This window comes from Chelonia mydas, chromosome 1 (genome assembly GCF_015237465.2).
Source record: "Chelonia mydas isolate rCheMyd1 chromosome 1, rCheMyd1.pri.v2, whole genome shotgun sequence".
Classification (NCBI taxonomy): Eukaryota; Metazoa; Chordata; order Testudines; family Cheloniidae; genus Chelonia; species Chelonia mydas.
The window spans coordinates 115,609,866-115,634,537 of record NC_057849.1 but is presented as its reverse complement, the minus strand read 5'-3'; the positions used below and the strand labels follow the sequence as shown (position 1 = coordinate 115,634,537).

Sequence of the window (24,672 nt, the reverse complement as noted above, 5' to 3'; positions counted from 1 at the left end):
GTAGAGGAAGGGGAGGATGAGTAACAACAAGATCATCTGATATTTATTCATTCCTGTTAATGTGTTTTTGGGGGGCTTGGGGGGTAACTGCAGTTGAAACGGGAAAGAAATTGTGGGGAAGGGACAATACCATAGGCCTGAAAGAGGGGAAGAAAAGTGACAGAGGAAGACTGAGGGGAAAAGAGGAAGAGGTGGGTGGCAGGTGAAAGAGAGGCAGGTGAAAGAGAGCCTCTCTCAGACTCCTCCCAGTTGGAGGAGCAATATAAAGAGTTTTACATAAACAGTATTAAGATTAGATTCCGTAGCAGATTCAAGATCAATTTCCACTATTTAGAAGAAAATGTTAAGATCTTCTTCAACATTAATTTATTAATTAATCACACCAGATTTTGGAAATCTCCAACTCCAGTCTTTCATATTTTGATATTTTTATTAAATATTTTGCCAAAAAATATTTTAAATTATTTTAAAAAATGATTAAATGTTCATGATGGTTTTTGGAGGGCTTGGGGGCTACAAATAGCTATAGAGCTAGTTGGAATTCTTGGATTTTTTGAAAATGTTGATGTAAATTTTTTTTTAAGTGAATTTTTTCCAGTTTATCAGCTTTAATTAGACCCCATATGTAAGTTGATGGTGATTTCAGAAAGTAATGGACTCAATAGCGAGGCCTGTGAAAGTGAGTTAATACTATTAGGACAAACATGATCACACTGTTTGTTATACTTCTCTGTTATAACCAGTAAAAGGAGTTTATTTTATTTATTTATATTGATCGAATCTCAAAATCTCTCTTGAAACTGGAAAGAGGTCACTACATTGTCATTTTCATAGCAGCTCTCTCTCTGGAGAATGTCTCTTGATCACCAGGGTATAACCAAAGGAGAGACCTGTTTTTCAGGGGCTAAGGATATCCTTGACAGGGAGATGAAAATGGGAAGAGGGGCCCCACAGTCAGTGTAGTGACACAAAGCTTCCAACAGGTAGCCTCCAGCCAAACACCTAGATCTGCAGGTGTTTTGGTCCAATCTCAGCTGCTTGTTTTAGGGATGAAGGACAAACTGCAGGGAAGCCAGAGCCAGGGAAGCTGCTGGAGCAGGTGCTGCGGGCGCTGTTGGGCTATTGCACAGCAGCTCCCCCCTGTGGCTAAGCCGAACCCAGCAGCAGAGGCAGTGCCAGTTGGATGTGGTTTCTTCAACAGAAAGGAGCTAAGGAGTGCATCCGAATGCATCCGATGAAGTGAGCTGTAGCTCACGAAAGCTTACGCTCAAATAAATTGGTTAGTCTCTAAGGTGCCACAAGTCCTCCTTTTCTTTCTAAGGAGTACAGTGACTAGAAACTGTTACTTCTTTTCCTGGAGGACAAGGGTGCTGCAGACTGATGCACTTATTTGCCACATTCCTAGACAGGAACCAGGAGGCAAGCTCCCCATGATGGCTGCTCTAAATCCATGTCTATTGGTAGCTATGGATACTGTTTGAATTTGGGACTCTCTGAGAACAATTTGTTTATTCTCCGAATAAGTATTTGTTAGTTGATCAGCTACAGAACCTGATCCTCCACCCCATTCCACCAGTTTTATGCCAGCGTCACTCCTCTGACTTCACTGCGGTTACACTGCTGTAAAACTGGTGTAACAGGGTGCACATTCAAAGTGATGGGGTCTAATTTTCCATTCCCTTGCAGCTAATATAGTCATTTATAGTTAGGGTGACCAGATGTCCCGATTTTATAGGAACTGTCCCAATATTTGGGTCTTTGTCTTACAGAGATGCCCATTACCCTCCACCCCCGTCCCGATTTTTCACACTTGCTATCTGGTCACCCAATATATAGGGTCATAAGTATTTAGATGGCTCCCATTACCATAGTATCTGAGCGCCTCACAGTCGTTAATGTATTTATCCTCACAACACCTCGTGAGATAGGGAAGTGATATTATCCCCATTTTACAGATGGGGAATGAAGGCACAGAGAGACTATAGGTACATCTGTACTGCAAACAGCAACCAAAGAAAAAGAAAAGAAACCCATGGCAGTGAGTCTTAGAGCTTTGGTAAACTGTGCTGCAGGGATATATAGCTGTGTAGACATTCGGGCTTGGGCTGGAGTCTGGGCTCTGAGACCATCCCCTCGGCGGATTTCAGAGCCCAGGCTCTGGCCTGAGCCCAAATAGCTACATGGCTATTTTTAGCCCCGGAGCACAAGGCCCAGTCAGTTGACCTGGACTCACACCGCAGGGTTGGGGTTTTTTTGCAGCGTAAACGTACCCTAAACGACCATTTGCCCAAGGTTACGCAGGAAGACAGTGGAGAAGCAGAGAATTTAACCCAGGTCTCCTTAGTCACAGCCTAACACCCTATCTGCTGGGACATCCTACTCCTCCTGTAGAAAGTGAATGAGAAATGGGTGCAAACACTGTTAATGAGTGAACTTTGATTTCGTAGCATTTTATATCCACTTTGCACAGGCATGAAAGTGCAAGTCAGTGGAGAATCAGCCTGACAGTTGCTTATTTAAACTATTGGCCTGATCCTGGAAATAGCAGGCATAGTGCTTACTGCCATGAGTACTCACGACTACTCATGGTGGAGAACTGTGGATCTGTTCCTGCTCCTATTGCAGTCAACGGAAAAACTTCCATTGACTTCAGTCGGACACGATCAAGCCCTTTGACCATAGACAAGAGTCTGCAGGAGTCTTACATTGTACCATATTTTTAGACTGTTTTATTTTTCACATTTAATTTGTTCTCTTTTGTTGTGTGTATTTTCTCACAGTTGCACCCTTTTTGTGGCTCTCTTTTTAACTCTAAAACTGTAATACAAAGGAAACCAAAACAAAAGTAGGCCTTTTCAAAGTAAAGACTATCCCGCATTAATTTGAATGGTAAGAAACAGAAAACAAAACTACAAATAGAATGCATTTCAATAAATCACAATTACTGTAAGTGCCAATATATTGCTTAAATTGTGAGGATTAGCAATCAAGATGCACTAGTATGATTAAATAAGTGTTCACACCACTGGTGCTGACCACTTATATTTTTGCTCTTATTTAGATTCTCAGCATTTTTAAGCTCTTGTTTTAGTTTTGTCATAGATTTCCTGCACTTAAGAGCATCTGTTGAAAATGTCAAGTGCATGGAAGTGTGATTTTGTGTTCAATTAGGTGTGCAACTGCCACTTTTTAAAACTGGAGCCTTTGTATTAATGACAATATTTAATTAGATTGCATTATTATAGGAAAATGCAATTCTGTTATCAATTTTCAGTAGGCAATGAAGCAGATTTTAAAGAAAATTGTATTAATGCACCTTTTATAATTAAGAACATTTAAAACCAAACCTGTGATTTTTTTTTTCAGCCAGAAGATAGCAATAATGAGCATAGAAGGAAGAGCTCTTCTTGATATGTATTCCATCGTAGTGATACCTAAAAAAATACAAAATGTGATGGACTGACAAGCATACAGTTTGCAAGACCAAGTCATCTCTGAACTCACATCTGTATTCCGCAAGCAGCTCGCAATTCTTTTGAAATAAGAAAACAAAGGTAGAAAACTGTATTTATTTTTAAAATTGTTTAAATCTTATTTTGTCTAATGTTTGATTAAGCACATTTTGACAAACTTTTTTTTAAAAACTAACTTTACAATCACTTTTTAAAACAGCCTTTGTAATTTAATAATAAAGCGTTTGTTAGTTTTTTAAAAACTGTCAACCCTGGAGCAGTGTGGGGAGTGCAGTCAACCTATACAGCAGAAGCACAGAGACTAGGGCAGGATCCTCATTGAGGTCAAAGAAGCTACTTCAGTGGAGTTACACGAATTTATACCAACTGAGGATCTGGCCTCCCATCTCCAGTCATGGAAGATTAAAACCACTTCCAGTTAAGGATGCCACCTGTCCTGTTGCTGCCTGAGGAATTAAATCTCTTGTTTTTTGAAATCCCCCACTAAGCACTGGCACCTTTTGTTGATACTGGGGTGGTGTGGAACCACTGTTCACACTGCTGTCATGCCACTGTACAGCTTCTGAAGTGCCATTTCCCCACTGGCTTTTTACCTGATACCTATTGGACAGTAAACAATACTTAGTGGGCCCAATTCTGACCATACTAAGCCAGCAGAGATTTCCCCTTTGCTCAGGGTTACTCTTTCATAGACAGGGCCGGCTCTAGGCACCACCAAACCAAGCCCGTGCTTGGGCGGCACTTTTCAAGGGGCGGCACTCTGGCCCTTTCTTTTTCCCCCCGCTTTGGCTGCACTCTGGCTTTTTTTTGGGGCGCTTGGGCCCGGCCCTGCTCATAGAGTTTAAGGCCAGAAGGGACCACTAGATCATCTAGTCTGACCTTCTGTATAGCACAGCCCATCAACCCACCCAGCAACCGCACACTAACCCAACAACTAAAACGAAACCCCATGGGCGGCGGGTATAATGGGCCAGGGAAGGCTCTGGTTTCCCTGGCTGGAGCCATTGCCACAGGACGCTGGACTGAGGCTGCCTGGGCCAGCCAGGGCTGGCCTGGGATTAGGGCCGGCCTGGGGCTCCTCAGGTGGTGGGTGAAGAGGGGGCTCAAGGTTCCAGCCAGCCCAGGACTTCTTCCACCGCAGGAGTGGAGGGGTGGCATGGCTCCGGGCTCCTGCCATGGGGGGTGGGGCCTCATGCAGAAGAGGCAGGGCATGGGGCTAGCCTCCCCGAAGGGGAGGTCCATCTGGCGCCCATGACGAAACCAACATATTACAACCCACAGGAGACTAGTCTATTATGTGCCACAAGTAGAGTATAGGAGAGAACATGGTTCACCAGTGCCTAAGGCCCCACAATATCAGGGGAAATGACTGATATACCCAGATGGTCCTGGCAAGTGACTCATCCACAGAAGAAAACAAAAAACCTCCAAGATGACTGTCAATCCTTCCTGATCCCAAGTATGGTGATCAGTTAGACCCTGAGCATATTAGCAAGCCCCAGCCAGCCAAGCACCTGAGAATGAATGCTCTGTGCTACTTCAGGGCCCTGGCCCTCCCTGCATTGTGTCCCATATCCAGATGCTTCAGTGGAAGAAGATTAAAAAAAAAAATCCCCCCAAGTATACTAGGGGCGGGGAGGGAGGAACTTCCTTCCTGACCTCTGCTGGGTGGCTGGCTAAAATCCTGAAGCATGAGCTGTAGGAACATAGGACTTAAACCAGAGGTGAACTCCAGAGCTGTTGAACCTAGCCCTCATCATCATAATAAATAACCCTATCATGCAACTGCACTCATAAATTTATCCAGCTCTTTCTTAAAACTAATTAAGTGGTCTGCCCCCACAACTCCTACTGGGAGGCTGTTCCAGAACCTCACCGTTCTGATGGTTAGAAACCTTCTTCTAATTTCCAGCCTGAATTTGTTAATGGCCAGTTTATACCCATTTGTTCTAATGCCAACATTGTCCTTTAGCATAAATAACTTTTCACCCTCTCTAGTATTTAATCCCCATTTGTATTTATTGAGAGCAATTATATCCTCCCTCAACCTTCTTTTTGCTAAACAAGCTGAGCTTGTCCAGTCTACTCATATAAGATAGATCCTCCATTCCCGTGTCATCCTAGTAGCTCTTCTCTGCACCTGTTCCAGATTAAATTAATCTTTCTTGAACATGAGTGACCCCCAGAATTGTACACAATATTTCAAGTGAGGTCTTACCAGCACCTTGTTCAATGGCTTTAATACTTCCCTATCTCTACTGGAAATGCCTTGCCTAATTCATGCTAGGATCACATTTGCCATTTGCCTTTTTTACAGCTGCATGATATTGGTGGCTCACTGTCATCCTGTGATCACCTTAAGTGTATGACTGAGCACTTGGTACTATTGAATTTCATCCCATTTCTGTTATTTGAGTCTTCAAATCATCCAGATTTTCCTGTATAATGTTCCAGTCCTCCTGTGTATTGATGTTGCCTCCCAACTTAGTATAATCAGCAAATTTCACTAGCACACTCCTACTTTTCATATTTAATAAAAATATTGGATAAGATTGGTTCCAAGACTGATCCTTGAGGAACTCCATGAGTAACTTCCCTCAGTCCGATAATTCACCTTTCAGCACAAAACAATGCCTTCTCCAGTTTAACCAATTCCTTATCCACCTTACTATGTTTGTACTGAGCCACATCATCCCTAATTTAACTAATAATTTTCCATGTGGTATTGTGTCAAATGCTTTACTGAAGTCCAAATATATTAGACCTGCTGCATTTTCCTTACCTTACCCTCTTCAAAAAAACCCAAAACATTATTTTCTAAAAGAAGAAAATCAGGTTACTCTGGCATGATCTTTCTTTGGTAAACCCATGTTGCATTGCACTCCCTTTACCATTTACCTCTACGAATTTCATTATTCTTCCCTTCACAGTTAGTTCTAAAATCTTGCATACCGATGAAGTCAGACTAAAATTGCCCAGACCACATTTTTTCTCCTTTATTAAATATAGGTATGATGTTAGCTATTCTCTAGTCATATTGTACTACCCCCAAATAGACAGATTTATTAAAAATCCTTGGTGCAATACTAGTAATCCCCTGTGCCAGTTCTTTCAATATTCCGTGGTAGAAATTATCCGGTGTCCCCCCCGCCCCGATTTGAGTGCATGGCATAAAACCAGTGTAGGCAGTTTGTGTACCAGCCACCCCTAATCCCAGGTTAGGGGATGTGTCAGACTGTGCATGTGGGTGTATGTCAGAGCTTCACTGTGCTGATACTATGCTGGTGTAAAGGACCTAGTTTGCTCTGGCACCAGCTATGTGTATTAGTCAAAAATCTAATGTGAGAATGGCACCACAGTAATTGAAAGTGATGGGGCCAGGCTGATACAGAAGATTTGTTAGACGATCTAAGTAAACATATGCCACTTTCAGAATCAGTATTTTAATTGCAGTCCTTTCATCTTTATTAAGCAAAATTCTCATGCAATTGGCATACCTGAAGGCCTTGAAAAAAAATCATTTTTTTTCTTCTGTTCAGCGGTTATGAATTTGGACATTAAATCAATGGATTAAAAGTCAATGGGACTCAATTCTCTCCATGCTCTGTATGGGTGTGGGGGAGGGGGAAATCCATCAGGGAGCCAGTAACAGTTTATAACAGTTCCATTATGAGCCAGATTGTGAAGGGCCACTCAATGGGTGCACAGGGACAGAAGAGACTCCCTGCCTTTAGGGCCTCTTGCATAGGACTGGTCAAAATAAGAGTTCTTGGGCTTTCCTGATCACAAGAATCACTCTGCCTCCCTCAGACACAATGCCTCTGGAGCACCTTACTAGGGTAATGAGCTTCTGCACCCCCCTAACACAAGTCGGTGCTTCAAAAGCACCAGAGTACTTTAAATAGTGTTTTTTAAGTTTTAAAAATTAAAATTATCTTGAATTCATATGCTAAAAAACAGCTTGGATATGGTGACTTTCATTAAATTAATCCTACTTTAGTTTACTGGTAACACCATCAATCACAATACAGCTGTTCTTGTGATTTATTACAGACATTCAACAAGAACCTCAGCTAGGGTAGAGCAGGGTCTCAAGTTAACAGAGCTGAGGATACAGTTATTTATATTATTTCCCCCCCCAAAAGGGTGTAATTAACATTTTAAAATAAAGCAATAAATGAAATAAATAAATAATACCTGGCACTTCCCCTTGTGCCCAGCCTTCTGGTCCCCAGATCTGGGAAAACTAAGCGAACAAGCTAAAAAACACAAAAGATAAGAGTTACCTGGGTGAGTCATATTAACATATAAAGATTTATCTGATTTGTTTTCCTCTAATTGTTTCCATTACTGCACATCCCCTCACAAACTGCTGTGATACCTGTTCTCCCAATAACACTCAAATAGTAATTGCTGAATTAGCTGGTGTGCATCTCCAATATGTTGCCAATATGAAGCCCAGTCTGGCACACCTTACTCACACAAGTAGCCCCAATGACTTTAGTTAGCCTTCTCACGCTTGCAGGATCGGGTTTGACTTATCAATTTTTTTTTTATCAAGTTCATCAAGTTGCTGAGTATCCCTTTGCTCATATTGAAGGAAATGTAAATTGAAATCATTCGGCGCCTCTCAAGACTAGCACCATGCAAGCCTGTAAGTGTAATAATCCAAATTGCTATTATTACACACACAGTAGGAGTATGAGCTATCTTATAAAGCTACAGACAAAACAAGAGAGCTCATGCTACCTTTCCCTTTTAGAACAGGAACAGATTATCAAATGCACAATGCATCTACTCTAGATAAACCGTGGGAGTCTTCATTGTCCAGTGTAGGAACAAAATGAATCAGGTATGAAGTTGTTTGGTGTCAAAGGCCTTGTCTATTACTAGACATTTTTTTTTTCCCAATTGCCCTAAGATGCAGCTCCCACATTGGTAGTAACGATGGGAGTTCTAATGTAACCACGTTGGTAGTGTCTGCCAGCATTTTTACCACCGTGTTACCTCTATTTGATTTAAACTGAGTTTGATGACACAATAGTAAAAATAAAGGAGCTTTATCTATACAGCAATTAAACACCTGCAGCTGGCCCAGGTCAACTGACTCGGGCTCATGGGGCTTGGGCTGCTGGGTTGTAAAACTGCTGTGTACACATTCAGACATGGGCTGGAGCCTGAGTTCTGGGACCCCGTAAATGGGGAGGGTCCCAGAACCCAGGCTCCAGCCAAAGCCCAATCATGTCTACATAGCAATTTTTAGCCCCACAGTCCGAGTCCTGCGAACTCAAGTCAGCTGACCTGGGCCAGCTCAGCAGCCATGCCACAGGTCTTTTATTCCAGCGTAGACATACCCTAAAGGTCTTGGGGTGAAATCCTCGCAATGAAGTCAATGGTAAAATTCCCATTCACTTCAATAAGACAAGGATTTCATCCCTTGACTTGTCTACACACCAATTTGCACCAGTTTAACAAAATGTGTCTTTTAAAACCCATTTAATTAAACCACTGCAAGTTTGTGTGCCATATTTTGGTTTAAGAGTTGCTTATTTTGATTTAGCTTAATCCTGTGAAACAACAATAAACTACTCTGAAACTGAAATAAGAATAGCTACATACAACTTGTACAACTAAACTAAACTGATTAAAAAAAAATACTTCTAATTAAACAGTGGCAAGTAAGTGTGAAGACAAGGCCTAACAGCTTGAATACCAGTGGAGTTGCACGAGTGGTAGCAATAGTGGGAAATTTTGAGCAAACAATGCATAGGGTAACGATAGTCAAAAGTGTTATTTTTTCTTTAATCGCATGAATAAAGTTAAGCAGGTATGCATCTGTTTGTTAGGACTGAATGATTTGGGTCTTAAAAGATAATTCCCCTGTTGGCTATAAAAGCTCCAGACTATTTGAAGAGTGACATTGTCTAAAAGACTTCTTTTACTCCTGCATCTTGCTTTGCTTGGATGATTCTATAAACACACACATATTCTGTGTGTGGCGCAAAAATCTTCATAAGTAAATTTAATTTTTTTTAAACTGATAAACAACATGAAGACCAGGATGCTTTGCAGCATCAAAGCTTGGACAAAAAAAATACAGTGCTAATTGTTTACATGAAATATAAAGTTTTCAGTCTACACCTGAGAGGTTTGTTGGTATAGCTATACTGGCAAACCTTCCTATTGTAGACACAATTTAACTCTTATACCAGTTTGAAGAATAAAATAAGCTGTCCTAGCAAAAGGACTTTTTTGCTGGTATAATTTCATCTATGCTGTGTCTAGAGCTTTTGCAGGTATAGAAATGTCATTTAAAAAAAAAAATCACATCTCTAATCAACATTACAATACCAGCAAAAGTTTTGAATGTAGACCTTACCTCAGAGAGAAAATAATGCAGATAAAATTCCCCAAGCGAGCCAAAGAGGGTATTATACCAAGAGATAGGATAGCAGCTTTCAAACAAAATCTCTCCCAGAATTCTACATTGAAGGTATCTTATTACATAACTACTTATCCTTGTCTGTAAATTAAGCTCCCTTAGTTTGCAACATGATCAAACCCTGTACAAGTATCTCTTTATGAATTTACACAAGGTCTCAGCCCATTATCTTAAACCCCATATATGCTATAAAAGCAATGTGCTTTGTACCTTTCCAAATGTAGCAGGATTTACTTGAGTCTGAGCATTCTGAGTGCAATTCTCTATATACATTTCATAAAGTAGACAACGGGGTATGCTGTATCCTTCACAAACATAGAAATTATCCGCTATCCTTTAAAACAAAATGGTACAAAATTTGTATCAAATTATATAGTCAAGATTAGAATGTTAAATGTTATTGGCCTGATTCTGATATCACTCCAGGTTTACACTGGTACAGCTCTGCTGATTTTCATAGTTATTCCTAATCTGCAACAGTGTGAGATCAGAATCACATCCACTACTTCTAAGTAGATCCATATTCTAAAGAAAATGGTACATCCTCACATATATGAATAAGAGACTGTTCTCAAGTTCCTTTGAATTCCCATTGGAAGACCTATCAGTTCATATGTATCAAGAGGTTGTGTGAATATACTCCACAGAGCAACAAACCTATCAGATACTATGCAGGTTTTTTTTATACTATAGTTTAATAATATCATAACAAAGTTAAAACTGACATGGAAAAGTATTAGTATCTCTAAAATGGGAAACTACTGTGATCTTCTAATGTATAATGCAAATATAAAAGGCTCCACAACCAAATGTAATATATTAATTATCTGTTTTCATTTTTAAAAGATGCTGTATAACAGGGCGTTACAAAAGTTAGACCTTACCAGAATACAAAGGGCCAAATTCTACTCTCATTCACACCTGTGAAATCCCACTGATTTTAGCACAAGTATAGAAGAGAGCAGAATTTAGTCTGATATTACTACTCAGTATCACTCCTGATATCCAGACTGCTCTTGATGTGCTTAAATCAGGGATTGGCAACCTTTGGCATGCGGCCCATCAGGGAAATCTGCTGGCAGGCCAGGACGGTTTGTTTACCTGCAGCATCTGCAGGTTCGGCCGATTGCAATTCCCACTGGCCGCGGTTCGCCGTTCCAGGCCAATGGGGGCTGTGGGAAGCGGTGGCCAGCACATCCCTCAGCCCACGCCACTTCCCGCAGCCCCCATTGGCCTGGAACGGGAGTTCCAATTGGCCGAACCTGTGGATGCTGCAGGTAAATAAACCGCCCCAGCCTGCCAGTGGATTTCGCTGATGGGCCGCGTGCCAAAGGTTGCCAAACCCTGGCTTAAATGCTTGTCCTTGGGCCAAATCCCACTCACCTTACTCACCTGAGTGGTCACATTAAAGTAAAGTAAACTACTTGTGTGAGTAAGATGAGGAAGATTTTGAAGGTAGTTTCTTGTTAGCCTAAGTTATTATCACCACCAGAAAAATACAGTTTAATTAAGGGATAACGCCAATGGCATCCAGGCTGTCTAAGAATAATACCTCCTGTAGCACAAATACTGAAGCAAAACTGACGCATTTGTGGGAAATAAATGCTGAGACAGGGAAAAGATTTATTTTCAAAGAATGACTCATGGATCATATGAAAATGTTCTATTACAGCGACTTTATTTCTGTTTTACCAAATAATTTATGTCAATTTAATTATTTTAGCAGAGTGTCAGTTACTCATAGTACCTTTACTGACATTCAAACTGCTTTAGAAAACAGACTTATAAGCACTAGCTTATCCATGAAGTACAGGTTTTAAAATAGCATTGGCTATTTTTATTAACAACCTGATTTCAGGCTGGCTAACATTTATCTTTCTGCTTTATCTTTTATCCTAATGGGTTAGGATTCCAACAATCTGGTTGGCTGAAACAGATTATTTGATATAACTGAGAAAGAACATTACTTCTGAGTATTCTAATGTGAGGGACTGGATCTGTTTCAACTCAGCTTCTTACTCGTGCCTCCTCTCTTTTCTCCCCACTTCTGCTCTCTCCCTTTTAAAGAGACCCACCCCCAGGCCTACCTCCCTACCTCTCACCCGTTTGCAGCCTATGCCCCCATCCACCAAACAATTCTACAACCTCAGATTGTCACTCAGCCCACCACCTGAGAGTACTGCTTGGCCTTACCTCCCTGCACACAGCTGCTCTGTGCTTCCTGCCAGTTTCTCACCACCTCCAGCTTGACTGCCTGTTGTGAATGAATTGCTTCACAGCTAGAGGCAGGTATTAGCAACCAGCATCAAGGTAGTGAACAGGCAAAGGGCATGCTGAGATAATGGGGTGTTCCCATCATGGGGGTGAGGAAATAGTATTCGGTCTAGTGAAGAGTCCTGACTAAACCTTGCCTCCCAGCCACCAGAAATCCTCTCTTCTCCTGGGTAAAGAACCATTGGAAAACCCTTAAGAATTGATCATTCTTCCCTGAGGCATTAAACCTGGATCCAAATTCATCCCAGGTATACCACCACTGAAATCCACTGAATTACAACAGAGATTAATTTCTTTAGGGTTTTAGGCAGTTTTCTAGGAGATGAGAATGCAAGTTTTATACTTCAATGATTTTTTCCAATAGCTTTGCCTCTGCATTTAATTATTTATTGACATAGTATTAGACTACTTTTGTTTTTAGTTATTTTTTTTCCAATCTTTTTTCTTAAAACATACCAAACATATTCTAGGTGCCAACATATAAAAGAAGTACAGAAGTACTATGCATCAGAAAAGAGAAAAGGCGAAGAAAAAAATGCAACGCTTGGATTCCCATGTATTAACTACAATATTTCCAGCACATGGATTTTTGTGGCACATATCTAAACAAACAAAAACTAAGGAAATAAAAATCAAGCAAGAAAAGGGCGGCAGGGGAGAAAAGAGATAAAGAGGAGAGGGAGTGTGTCGATTTATCTCCCATCTTTCAACCAGGTCTCTTGCAGAGCTGTTTAGTTGACCAGTTGTAGGAAACTGTCCCAAGTAGACCCATATTTTTCCAGGGTTTGCTGTCCATTGTATGTGATCCTCAGGGCCGGCCTTAGGGAAAATGGCACCCTGGGCAAACTTGTATTTTGGTGCTCCTGCCCCTCCACTGCCCATGGGCTCCCCACCCTCCCTTCCCCCCCAACCCCTGCACTGTTTCACCTTCAACCTAATCCCTGCACCTCCCTCTTGCACCCCTAACCCCTGCACTGTGCATGCCCCCTTACTCCAACCCCTGCATTCCCCACCTGTGCCCCTAATCCCTGCACCCCTTTGCTCCTATCTCCTGCACCTCCCTCCTGCACCCCTAACCTCAGCATTGTGCCCCCTTCACCCCAACCCCTGCACTCCCCTCCTGTGCCCCTTACCCCTGCACTGTGCCCCCTTCACCCCAACCCCTGCACCTCTCTCCTGTGGCCCAACCCCTTCACGGTGCCCCCTCCACTCCTACCCCCTGCACCTCTCTCCTGAGCCCCTAACCCCTGCATCCCCCTCCTGCACTCACATGGGGAAACAGACCCACCGGGATACACAAAGCAGCTGGCATTGTTGCTCACTCCCCCACTGGACTGCTGCTCCTCTGCCCCAGGCACCCTCTGGGCTGCATAAGGAGAGAACAGGAGAGCAGCAGCTGCTGATGCCTCAGCATAGCCCAGGAGGGGAAGTGACCTGAATGGAGGGAGCCCTGGTGTTGTGTGTGTTGGGGAGGGAGAGAGAGAGAGAGAGGGTGTGTGTGTGAGAGAGAGACAGAGACAGTGTGTTGTGCTGAGGTGAATGTGTGTGTGCCTGACTGTATGAGTGCGCTGGCTCTTTAAGAAAGCACTCAGGGTCAGGAGCCTGAAGGCTTGTGTACAGCAGCTCTAGACCCAGAGCAGCAGCAGCACACACACAGATTCCCCCTGTCCCATCACCCCAGCTCAGTGGAAATCGGGTGCATGGGTGAGGGGGACACCTGACATTAGCCACCCCCCCTCCACCCCAGCAGACAGGAGGATGCTCCCAGTCCGGAGTGGACAGGGGTGGCTCTGGGGAGGAGGGAGGGACAGGAACAGCAGTGGGGGGAGGAGGGGAACCCCTGCTCTGGAGGAGTCGCCTGGCTCCCACGACTGGTTGTCCAACTGCAGCTCAGGTCTCTCCCCCAGCCTCCAGCTCTGCTGCTCGCCTGCCTGCCGCTTCCGTCAGCCCACCTGGCCCTCAGCAGGTTGGGTGGGAATCCAAACCCTGCGCATGTCGCTCTCTTTGGTGGCCCGTCCCAAAGGCCGACACTGGTGATCCTTTCCTTCGCAGCTAGGTCCACCAGTCCATTATACCAGCCTTCATGCCTAGTATTAGACTACTTTTAGACCAAAATCTTGTGTTTTTTTATTGTCAACATACCAAACAGAAAATAAAACTCAAACTTTTATAAACTTATCAAAGAAAGAATATAAGATGGTGATCTATGAGCTCAATGAGGAGAAAGGACGGTTGTGAGTGCTTAGGAGCTAGCCTTGGACTCATGTGACCAGTATTCAAGTTCCTGCTCTGCCACAGATTTCCTGTGTGACCTTGGACAAGTCACTTAGCCTCTCTGTGTCTCAGTTCCCCATCTGTAAAATACTATTATTTCTATTTCTCTACCTCACAGGTATACTGTGAGAATAAAAATATTAAAATATTGTGAGGTGTTCACATATTACCATAATGGGGGCATATACAGAATTAAGATCAGTAGGTGGTGTCAATTTAAAATCCTTGAATGTGCTGTGTTGTTGTTTTAAACAAAGTTGGCAAAGATATTACAGTCCACAGCCTAGAATCAAAATGGTAGATGTGATGTGGCTTGGAAAGACAGAGAGGCAATACCGGAAGGTTTTCTGCTCTATACAGTGTCATACACTAGTTAACTATCCTGCCACATATGAAAGAACAGCCCTATGTAATAGGTACCAAATGCCAAAAAATGGTGAAGAAGGAAAATAAAAAGGAAACTAATTTTTCTAGGAGAAGATACCCCAGACCACTGGGGATTTTAACTTTTACTAAATTTATTTTCTTGACAAGTAGCTGTTACATTGCATGACATGTTAATATTGTGTCTCACTGCTGTATTACATCACCATCCCTTCCCAATTTTTAAACAAAGCACCACTATCACACACGAGGCATTTTGCCAAGTGGGTGTTGAATAACACAGGACAGATGAATGCATGGAAATTAGGACTGTCCAATGAAAAATGATTATGATAACTTTATCCCATCACACAAGAACTCACACCAACATTTGCCACAACCATCATTTTAGCCTCAAGACAATGTAACCTCAAGAAAACACTGGTGCTGATTCACTATTTGTTACTGCACTCTACATGCCAACATGCATCAGCTGTACAGTCCTGCTGCCGTTCATACAGCATTTTAAAAGCTTGCCACTAAGAACCAGAGGATTGTCCTCTTTAACCATCATTACATCTTCCATGCATCATCATTTAAAATAGGTGACACTGAGGCACAGCTCTGTAGCCACACATGCCAATATACATTAAGCGGGGAGACCAGGTAGTCAGCGTTATCGGCAGCTTCTGGTGTCAGAGCTACTGTTCCGCACTATACAATTTATGCCCTACTGGAACTGTTTCCATAACTTGAGCATATAGGACCCCCATAACAATCAAGATTTGTATCTTATGAAGCTATACCAAGGAGCAAGAGTTAAACTAAACTACATAATATCCCTCCTTGCAATGCAGGGCCTACTCTCTGGGTACCCAAGGGGCACATGGTGTGCTCACCCCTATATTCTGCAAGTGTCAAAACAGCAGGATGGCCTGTCACCTACTATGTGGTGCAAAGGGGTGGCCACATCTCATCACAAATAGCCCAGCAGTGCGGGTACCAAAGCCGTACATGGTGCATCACCTCCATGTCATGGGGGTGCCAGAGCCGTGGCCAGTATAACGCCCCTTTCCGCCCCATGCCGAAGGGTGCCAGAGCAGTGGTTGGCATCTGCCGCCCTGGCTCTGGGGCTGCTAAAGCCCAGGTATGGCTCCTTTTGCAAACCACCCCGAGGGTCAGTCCATGCAGCGGGGAAAGGGAGGCTCCCTCCCCGGCAGGGCGGGGGCCGGCGGCACCCACCACTGGGTGATGGGTTGGTACAAGCGGCTGCTGTTCGGGGCAGCCTCCGCGCCCTCCGCCATCCTCTGCAAGCCCGGGGCGGGGGCGCTGCGGAGCCGGGCAGGGGCTGCCGCCGCCGGGGCGCTGTTTACTTTAGAAGCCGGTTCCAGAGCGCGGGGCGCGCGAAGGCGGCTCAACGCGCCAAGCCCGCGGAGGCGGGAGGCGGGAGGCGGGGCCGCGCTTGGCGCCTGGGGCTGAGGAGCCCGGCGGCGGCGGCGGCAGCTGGCGGCCCATGAGCGGGGCCCAGCCGGTAAAACGCTGCCCGGCGGGAAGAGACAGGCAGGGGGCGGGATCGCAGCCCCACCCTTGCAGGCAGGACAGCCTGTCTCTCGCCGCCGTAGCCCCGCCTGGCCCCTCTCTCCAGCCCCGTGTCCCTCCCGCCGCATCTCCCCGGGGAAGCCTCGCCGCTCTCCGGCCCCCAGCCGGGGAGAGCCGGCACAAGTCCGCCAGCCAGCCTCGCTTTCTTTAAATCATGGCTCCTGACCTCCCTTCCCCGCAATCCGCAAACCCGACTCCCTCCGTCCCCTGATTTCCATCAGTCCTCAAACAGGCACCAGCGGGTTCCGTGCTGTTACTTAAAAAAAAAAAATTGCTTCGTCTCCCTATGCCCAATCCTGGGCCGCACTGACAAAGAAAGTTTAGCTTGCGGCTTCCCTCTTTGCCTTCATTGGGGACAAACGGGGCCCAATCCTGCGCAAATAAAGTCAGGTGGATGTTATTGAGCTTGACTTTCGGTGAAGTATAAGTATATAACTGGAGACACTTAGTACCAAAACAATGAGATGCACAAAAGATTGCCCACAGCCTCTTTAAGAACGCTTGAAAATATAAAGGACATCTTTATATACACTGAGAAGTACCGTAGTTCACAAGCAGTCCTAGTTATTTTTCACTTCTAATAACCAAAATGTTCATCACAGCAATAAAATGATATCCTGACATCTATAATATATTCAACAGTACGGATGACAGTAGTTTCTTTATCATCATCATAATCATAGGCCCAGTCTTGCAACTGGAACAGTGCAGAAAGAGCTTTTGATTTCAGTGGCACTACTCATGCTTAAAGTGAAGTATGCACATAAGTGTTTGGCAGGATGAAAGTCTAAGGTACCCAGCAACATAAACAGGATGAAATTTCTGACTCTTAATAGGGCCTTTCCTGGAACTCAATAAAACATTCCCAAATTTGAATTCTGTATGAATTGCATGTAGGAAAACTAATTACATGTAAATAATTATATGCAAAGATGTTGGGTAAAGGCATAAAGCAGCTGTTACGCAGCAGTACATTTGGATAATGTAAGCGCTCTTTTCAATACATTTTTGTGAGCATTTTAAAGTATTACAGGGTTTTATATAACGATGCCTTAAACTCCCATAATTTTTTAATTTCTCTTTACTATAGACAGATGAAAAGACTGTCTGCTCCACTGAAACCCTTCAAGCACTTTTCCATTGCAAGCATCCATTATGCAAAATGAATTTTATTACCACATGACTGACAATAATACATTATATATGGTCAGAGCATCTAAAAGCTTCCTAGTGGACAGAACTGAATTATATCAGAATTCTGCCTCTCAGAAACTGCCATGGCTTCTTAATGTTAATTAACTGTTGATACCCTAGCAGAAACGTTTGACACTGACAGATTTGCTTTATTTATCATGACAAGAGGATCAAAACAAACTTGTCTTTAGACCAGTGGTTTTCAACCTGTGGTCTGCAGACCTCTGGGGGTCCACAGATTATGTCTCAGAGGTCTGGAGGGGGCCGCATCTCCACTTGAAATTTTTTAGGGGTCTGCAAATTAAAAAAGGTTGAAAACCATTGCTGTAGACAAATAAATTAAAAAGGGGGGGGGGGGAGCCAAAAAAGACAGCTTGAAGGTAGACGTGGTTTTTTATTCCATTTTATATTCCTACATTCTAGCCTGCATTTAAGGGGGCAGCACACAAGCCATTATGTATAATATACATTGCTTTGAATCTGTAGAACCAGGGTACTGTATTGAGAACCTCACCCGCAGGCCCCTTCATCCACACAGTTCTCAATGCAGGATTCAGGCCGGTCCTTGAAAACTGTCTCTTAAAACACAGGCTCACATACACACATACTAACCAGTACAATTAGGTACAACAGTCATTAATAACTGTTTAATAACAGCCTTATGTAACAACCTGCAGGACTAGAACCAGGAAGTTCCAGGCCACCAAGACTTTAGTGTTGCCACCAGAAGCTCAAGCCAGGTTTCTGCTGGGGGATCCTGTGATGCTAGACACTACAGGAAGTACCGCCCATCAGGGCTTGAGTAGCAGTCCTTCACATCGCACTGATTGCCCATACCGGGATATAAACCAGAAAGCCATCACAAGGAGATGTCTGAGCAACGATGCAGACTTCCTGCTTGCTTATGCTCCAGACCTTGCCTTGCTGTTGTTGGGGACACTGGGGCATGGCCACTAGGTAACTCGAGGGGATGGAAGACCACGAGTGTCGATGAAGCCCCCTCGCACTAGGCCCAAGTGTCCTTGGCCCCCCCTCCCGCCTGGAGGCACTCGCAGCAGCTCTGCGTACTAGGCCCAAGTGTCCTTGGCCCCCCCGCCTGGAGGCACTCACAGCAGTTATGCTGAGGATCTGCAACAATATGCTGCAGAGTCAGACTGCCTGAAACTAATCAAGGCCAAACAGGGCATATATGGAAGAACAATGCTGAATAAAGCAGCTTTATGTATGGTTTAAGAAATGATACAGAGCACAAGGGCACTAGCTGGGAACTGGATTGGCTGGCTATATGGATACTTAGGGCAGCTTGCTATTGGATAAGTATGCTGGGAAAAAGGATGTATAAAAGCCTGTGTAACTTCCTGCTCTGTGTGCAGGATTTGAGATTTTATTCTCCCTGTACCTTTTTGCAGCTGCAAATAAACTTTTCTGCTTCTCCACCCCGTTGTGATTATTGGGTGTAGCACACCGGGTAGCAAACCAACCTCAGCTGTTGTTTAGCCTCTCGGCACTGGGTGCCGGCAACAGCTTTTGGCGTCCCTGGGTGGGCGACGAGGCTGCTATTTAGCCTTGCCCGGACCCCTCCTGGAGGTCGACGATTGCAGCGAGAACCGACGCCCAGTGCGCACCGGTGAGTTCACCGGGGCCTTGGAGGAGACGCGGTTTGATCGACCTCGGAGGGCACGACGGTGCAACGCACTCATATAGTGGAGAAGTAGTTGTGGACAACGGTGAAGAACCGGTCCCTTAGACATGGGGGAGGAGCAGCTGCAGGCGACGGTGAGGAACCGGTCCCTTGGATAAGGTAGGAACCTTTTGAAATCCGGATTGTATGCTCTGTTGGAACCTGGGGATGCCCAGAGTTACCCTGTAGGTATGGGACAGGGACAGACCTCGGGGGTTAGGGCACGGTGTACGCCCCTAGAATGCATTCTAGCAAACTGGAAGGTATTTGGTGCGGATCTGATGACTAAGAGCCAATTAAAACAATTCTGTACAGTTGACTGGCCTCAATATCAACTAGAGGACCAGGAGTGGTGGCCACCAGGAGGGTCAATTAATTACAACACGATCCTCCAATTAGTTTTGTTTTGTCAGTGAATGGGTAAATGGAATGAACATTTGTATGCACAAGTGTTTATGGCTTTAAAAAAATAGAATAGAGCTGTAATTCTGCAGAGTTGTAATTTGACTCCGACTGGTTCGGTAGTAGCTAATTTTAGTCCCCAGACCCGCACCCCCACTGTAATGGCAGAGCCGGTGTCCCCTTCGGCCCCCACACCCGCACCTTATAAGGGTAGGATGCCTCGGGTTACAGAGATTGCCCCCTCGGTGGGACTCTATCCTTTGCTTACCGAGACTGTTGTGGCTTGCCCAGGGGCAGACGGACGTCAGGCTACCACTATGCAAGTTTACACCCATGTGCCATTCAATCCAATAGACTTAGCAGCTTTTAAAACACAGGCTGGGGAATTCTCAACGAACCCAAGCAGGTTTATATCAGTCTTTGAGGGGTGCCTCAGTAGTCACAAGCCGGATTGAGACAACTGTAATATCCTCCTAAGAACTCTGTTGTCTGAGGTAAAGGGATCAGGTTACAGCTAAGGCAAGGGGAGCGTCAGCTTTCAAGCAAAAAAAAAAAAAAAAGAAGAAAGGAAGCTATCTGTCAAGTTCCTACTCCAAGTAATCGTAAGCGGCTCAGGGCATTTCTGGGTATGGCAGGCTTTTGCAGGATCTGGATCCCAGAGTTTGGACTGTGGGCTAAACCCCTGTACGACTGTGTAAAAGGAGCGGATCATGACCCCTTCTATTGGACCCCAGAGGCTGACAGGGCATTTAAAATCCTGAAAAGAAAATTAATGGAAGCCCCGGCTCTGAGCCTGCCGGATCTCTCTAAGCCGTTTCAGTTGTATGTACACGAACGAAGGGGGGTGGCCCTAGGAGTGCTCACACAGCTGTTAGGAGCATGGAGACGTCCCGTGGCTTATTTTTCTAAGCAACTGGATCAGGTTGCAAAGGGTTGGCCGGCATGTTTACGGGCAGTCGCAGCTACTGCCCTAGTGCTTGAGGAAGCCGAGAAGCTAACACTGGGGACAGGTTATGCAAATCTATACTCCCCATATGGTCCGAGCCTTATTGGATGCAAAGGGAGGGCTTTGGCTCACCCAGGCTCGGATTGCTTGGTACCAGGCTAAGCTGTTAGAGAACTCTGAAGTCACCTTACAGCCTTGCCCCTCCCTTAACCCAGCCCCTCTTTTGCCAGAAACAGAGGAACAGAAACATGACTGTTTAGAGATCATAGATGCCCAGTACTCCAGCAGTCCGGATTTAAAGGATGCAGATTATGAGTGGTACACTGATGGTAGCAGTACTGTAATAGATGGGCAAAGGAGGGCGGGTTATGCTGTTGTGACCCTCCATGACACTGTGGAAGCTGAAGGTTTGCCTGCTGGGACCTCTGCCCAGCTTGCCGAACTAATAGCCCTGACCCGTGAACTGTCAAAAGGAAAGCGGGTCAACATTTTTACTGATTCAAAGTATGCTTTTGGTGTGCTACATGCTCATGCTGGCCTATGGAAGCAAAGGGGAATGCTGACAGCCCAAGGCTCCCCAGTCAAGTACGGGCCCCAAATCCTCCGGCTCCTAGAAGCCGTACAACTTCCCTCGGAAGTGGCGGTGGTACACTGTAAAGCCCATCAAAGGAAGGATTAAGATGTGGCCAGAGGTAACGCCCGGGCAGACAGAGAGGCTAAGCATGCTGCCACCCCCTCAGACTGAGAACGCCCATATGCATTCCCTTAACCCATCAGCAGGGGAGCTTCCAACCCCTCAGTACTCTGGGGAGGAGAGACAGCTAACTAACAAACTCGGTCTCCGGGAAAAGGAGGGATGGCTCCATTCCCCAGAAGGGAAGGTCCTCTTACCAAAGGGCCTGATCCAGCCAGTGCTGCAGAAACTAAATCAAACCACTCATGCTGGCAGGGAAGCACTTATCCAGCTAATGGGAAAATACTTTATCACTTCCGGACTCCGACTCCTGGCTGTCCAGGTACAAGCGGACTGCTTAGTCTGCCGAAAGAATAACCCCTGACCGGGACATCCTGTGCCACCAGCTGCCCTAAAACCCACTCCGGGCCCCGGACAAGTGTGGCAAATAGACTTTACTGAGTTTCCCCGGACCCAAGGGTTCAAATATCTCCTTGTCATAGTGGATCGGTTCAGCGGATGGCCAGAAGCCTTCCCATGCCATAATTGCACTGCCAGAACAGTGGCCCTCAAGTTTGTTAAGGAGATCATTCCTCGCTTTGGACTCCCCCTGTGGATGGAATCTGACAACGGGACACATTTCGCATCAAAAATCATTCAAAGCATTTCACATGCCTTACAGATCCCCTGGAAACTCCATACGCCCTGGAGACCGCAAGCCAGTGGGGTAGTGGAGCGTACCAATCAGACCCTTAAACGGCATCTCTCAAAAGTGTGCCAAGAAGCCTCACTGCGATGGCCTGATGCTTTGCCCCTCGTCCTACTCCGTATCCGCGTTCTCCCTAAGGGTAGATTAGGGCTTAGTCCCTTTGAAATCATGTTTGAAAGGGCATGGCCTATGAATGGCACCCCAGTTCGGTCAGGGGAATGGGAGTTGGGTAATGGTTTTTTGTCACAGTATATGTGTTCCCTGTCTGCTGTTCTCTTGTCTCTTCACAGGTATACCAAGGATTCCCAGCCTCTCCCCTTGGACTCTCCCGTCCACTCCTTACAGACCGGTGACTCCATGCTTGTTCGTACCTGGAAAGACGAGCCTCTCCAGGAAAAGTGGAAAGGACCCTATACCGTCCTGCTGATCTCCCATACAGCGGCAAAGATCGAGGGACACAAGAACTGGATCCATCACTCTCGTCTGAAGGCAGTACCTGCCCCCTCGTCAGCAGAACAGTGGACCATCCAACCTGCTGACTCCTCATCTAGTGACGATCTCGGGCTAAAGCTACTGTTTAAAAGACACAAATAGTGGGCACCTTAACGCTAAAATGGGCCCACCCAGGTACTGGAGACCCTGGGTTAAAAAGACTCTGGTGATAATTAATTGGGTAACACTGTTATTCTCTGTACTGGTATTTCCAAACTGTGCATATCGGGAGCATAACTCCTTTGTTTCGCTTGTGCACCATGTTGCTACTTTAACAAACCAGACTGATTGCTGGGTATGTGCTCCAACTCCACTGTCCCCCAAAACGGGAATGCCCCTTGACATGCTGCCCTTGACCCTAGCAGAATTAGCCGCCACCAAAGAGCAAGAAAGAACGGACTCGCCGTTCTGGAATAAGACCTCTTTACAGCAAGCCACCTATCAGGACCAGGAGTATTCAGTTGCAGTACTCACTGAGGGAGTGTTATGTTTTACCCGAAACCAATCTGATCACTGTGGGCGTCCTGTGGGAAAAAGCTCCTGTGTTATTACACAGTGGGCTGATGGGTATTGGAGAAAGACCAAAAGGGGAGGCCAGCAGTGTGGGTGTAATGGTTCCTCCCCTTTTAGGGAAACTCTTACAAATACTCTTACCACAAAAGAAGGGTTTGGAAATATAACTTGCCATCCAGTTAATATCTCCAATGTAGCAAGCCAATGGTGGATTTGTAGTGGTCCCTATGGCGAGTGTAATTTGAATGGCACAATTAGAAACGCCCCCACTTGTACCTAATCAGGAGGATGGGATGCGCCCTTAGGGGCATATGAACTGTTTGGAAAAACGGCCTTAAATATCCCAGGAATCCCCTTAAGAAACAGTCCTTACTGGGCCCTACAGGGTCACTATTTTGTATGTGGCCGAAAGGCTTACAAGGTGCTGCCAGCCAACTGGACAGGTAGCTGTTATATAGCTCATGGAGTTCCTCATCTTTCCATAACTGCCACACTTCCCAAAGGAAAGATTAGAAATGCCCGAGACACCTCTGTTGAGTCATGAGAAAAGACCCTGCGGCGACTGACGACAGCATTGGAGGGCAATATGAAGAATTCCCTCACAACCGAGAAGCTTGTAGGGTGCTCTGTACTGGGAATAACACCACTGTTTACCGGGCCAGCCATGGCATGCATAGGCCGCTATACTGTAAGGCTGCAAATGGTACTTGAGAAAGTTGCCTTAGAGTTAGAGGACTTGGTTAGTGATTTAGGATCAGCAGTAAAAACATTAAATAAAGAGGTATAGCAGCTCAGGATGTTTTCCCTCCAAAACAGGCTGGCTTTGGACTATCTCTTGGCATCCCAAGGAAGGGTTTGTGCCCTCGTTGGGCCCCGATGTTGTGTATATGTAAATGATAGCACTTATGAGATCTATGAAAAGGTGGTACAGGCTGAGGCCCATGCCCGAGCCGGAGCACAGGTTGCTTATACTGCCCCAGAGAGCGATTGGTTGCAAACCTTGTTTTCAGGCTGGGGTTTGTCGTTTTGGCTTGGTGGTTTATTTAGCCTGTTACTGAAACTTCTCTTTCCTGTATTGCTTGTATTACTGGTATTATGCTGTGCAGTATCACGTGTTGGGGCCCTTTTGCAAAAGTGAATAAGTCATTCTCTTCAGGGCTATCACAAAGTGCTTATGCAAAGTCCTATTGTAAAGAAATAAGTAGCCCAAGTGAGAAAACTCAGAGCCAAGGTTGTTGAGTGTTCTCAAAGGAGGGAGTTGTTGGGGACACTGGGGCATGGCCACTAGGTAACTCGAGGGGATGGAAGACCACAAGTGTCGATGAAGGCCCCCTCGCACTAGGCCCAAGAGTCCTTGGCCCCCCCTCCCGCCTGGAGGCACTCGCAGCAGCTCTGCGTACTAGGCCCAAGTGTCCTTGGCCCCCCCGCCTGGAGGCACTCACAGCAGTTATGCTGAGGATCTGCAACAATATGCTGCAGAGTCAGACTGCCTGAAACAGGCAGATATGGAAGAACAATGCTGAATAAAGCAGCTTTATGTATGGTTTAAGAAATGATACAGAGCACAAGGGCACTAGCTGGGAACTGGATTGGCTGGCTATATGGATACTTAGGGCAGCTTGCTATTGGATAAGTAT

The 24,672-nt window shown here is 45.3% G+C and overlaps 1 protein-coding gene across 5 annotated transcripts in view; it reads right to left on the bottom strand.

Annotated features, from left to right (window-relative positions):
* Positions 1-16,205, bottom strand: part of RFX8 (regulatory factor X8) — a 47,926-nt gene extending 31,721 nt beyond the window's left edge. For 2 of the 5 annotated variants that reach the window (XM_027831130.3, XM_043536836.1), the window contains exons 1-3: positions 10,126-10,319; positions 7,671-7,732; positions 3,348-3,434 (exon numbers count right to left, since the gene is read on the bottom strand). In XM_027831130.3, coding sequence (XP_027686931.2) covers positions 3,348-3,434; positions 7,671-7,732; positions 10,126-10,188 — 212 coding nt within the window. In that variant the 5' untranslated portion in view covers positions 10,189-10,319. Of the gene's footprint in view, positions 1-3,347; positions 3,435-7,670; positions 7,733-10,125; positions 10,320-16,068 lie in introns of those variants that run through there. The other 3 variants (XM_043536846.1, XM_043536842.1, XM_043536838.1) reach the window with 3 other exon arrangements.
* Positions 16,206-24,672: the final 8,467 nt, after the last annotated feature.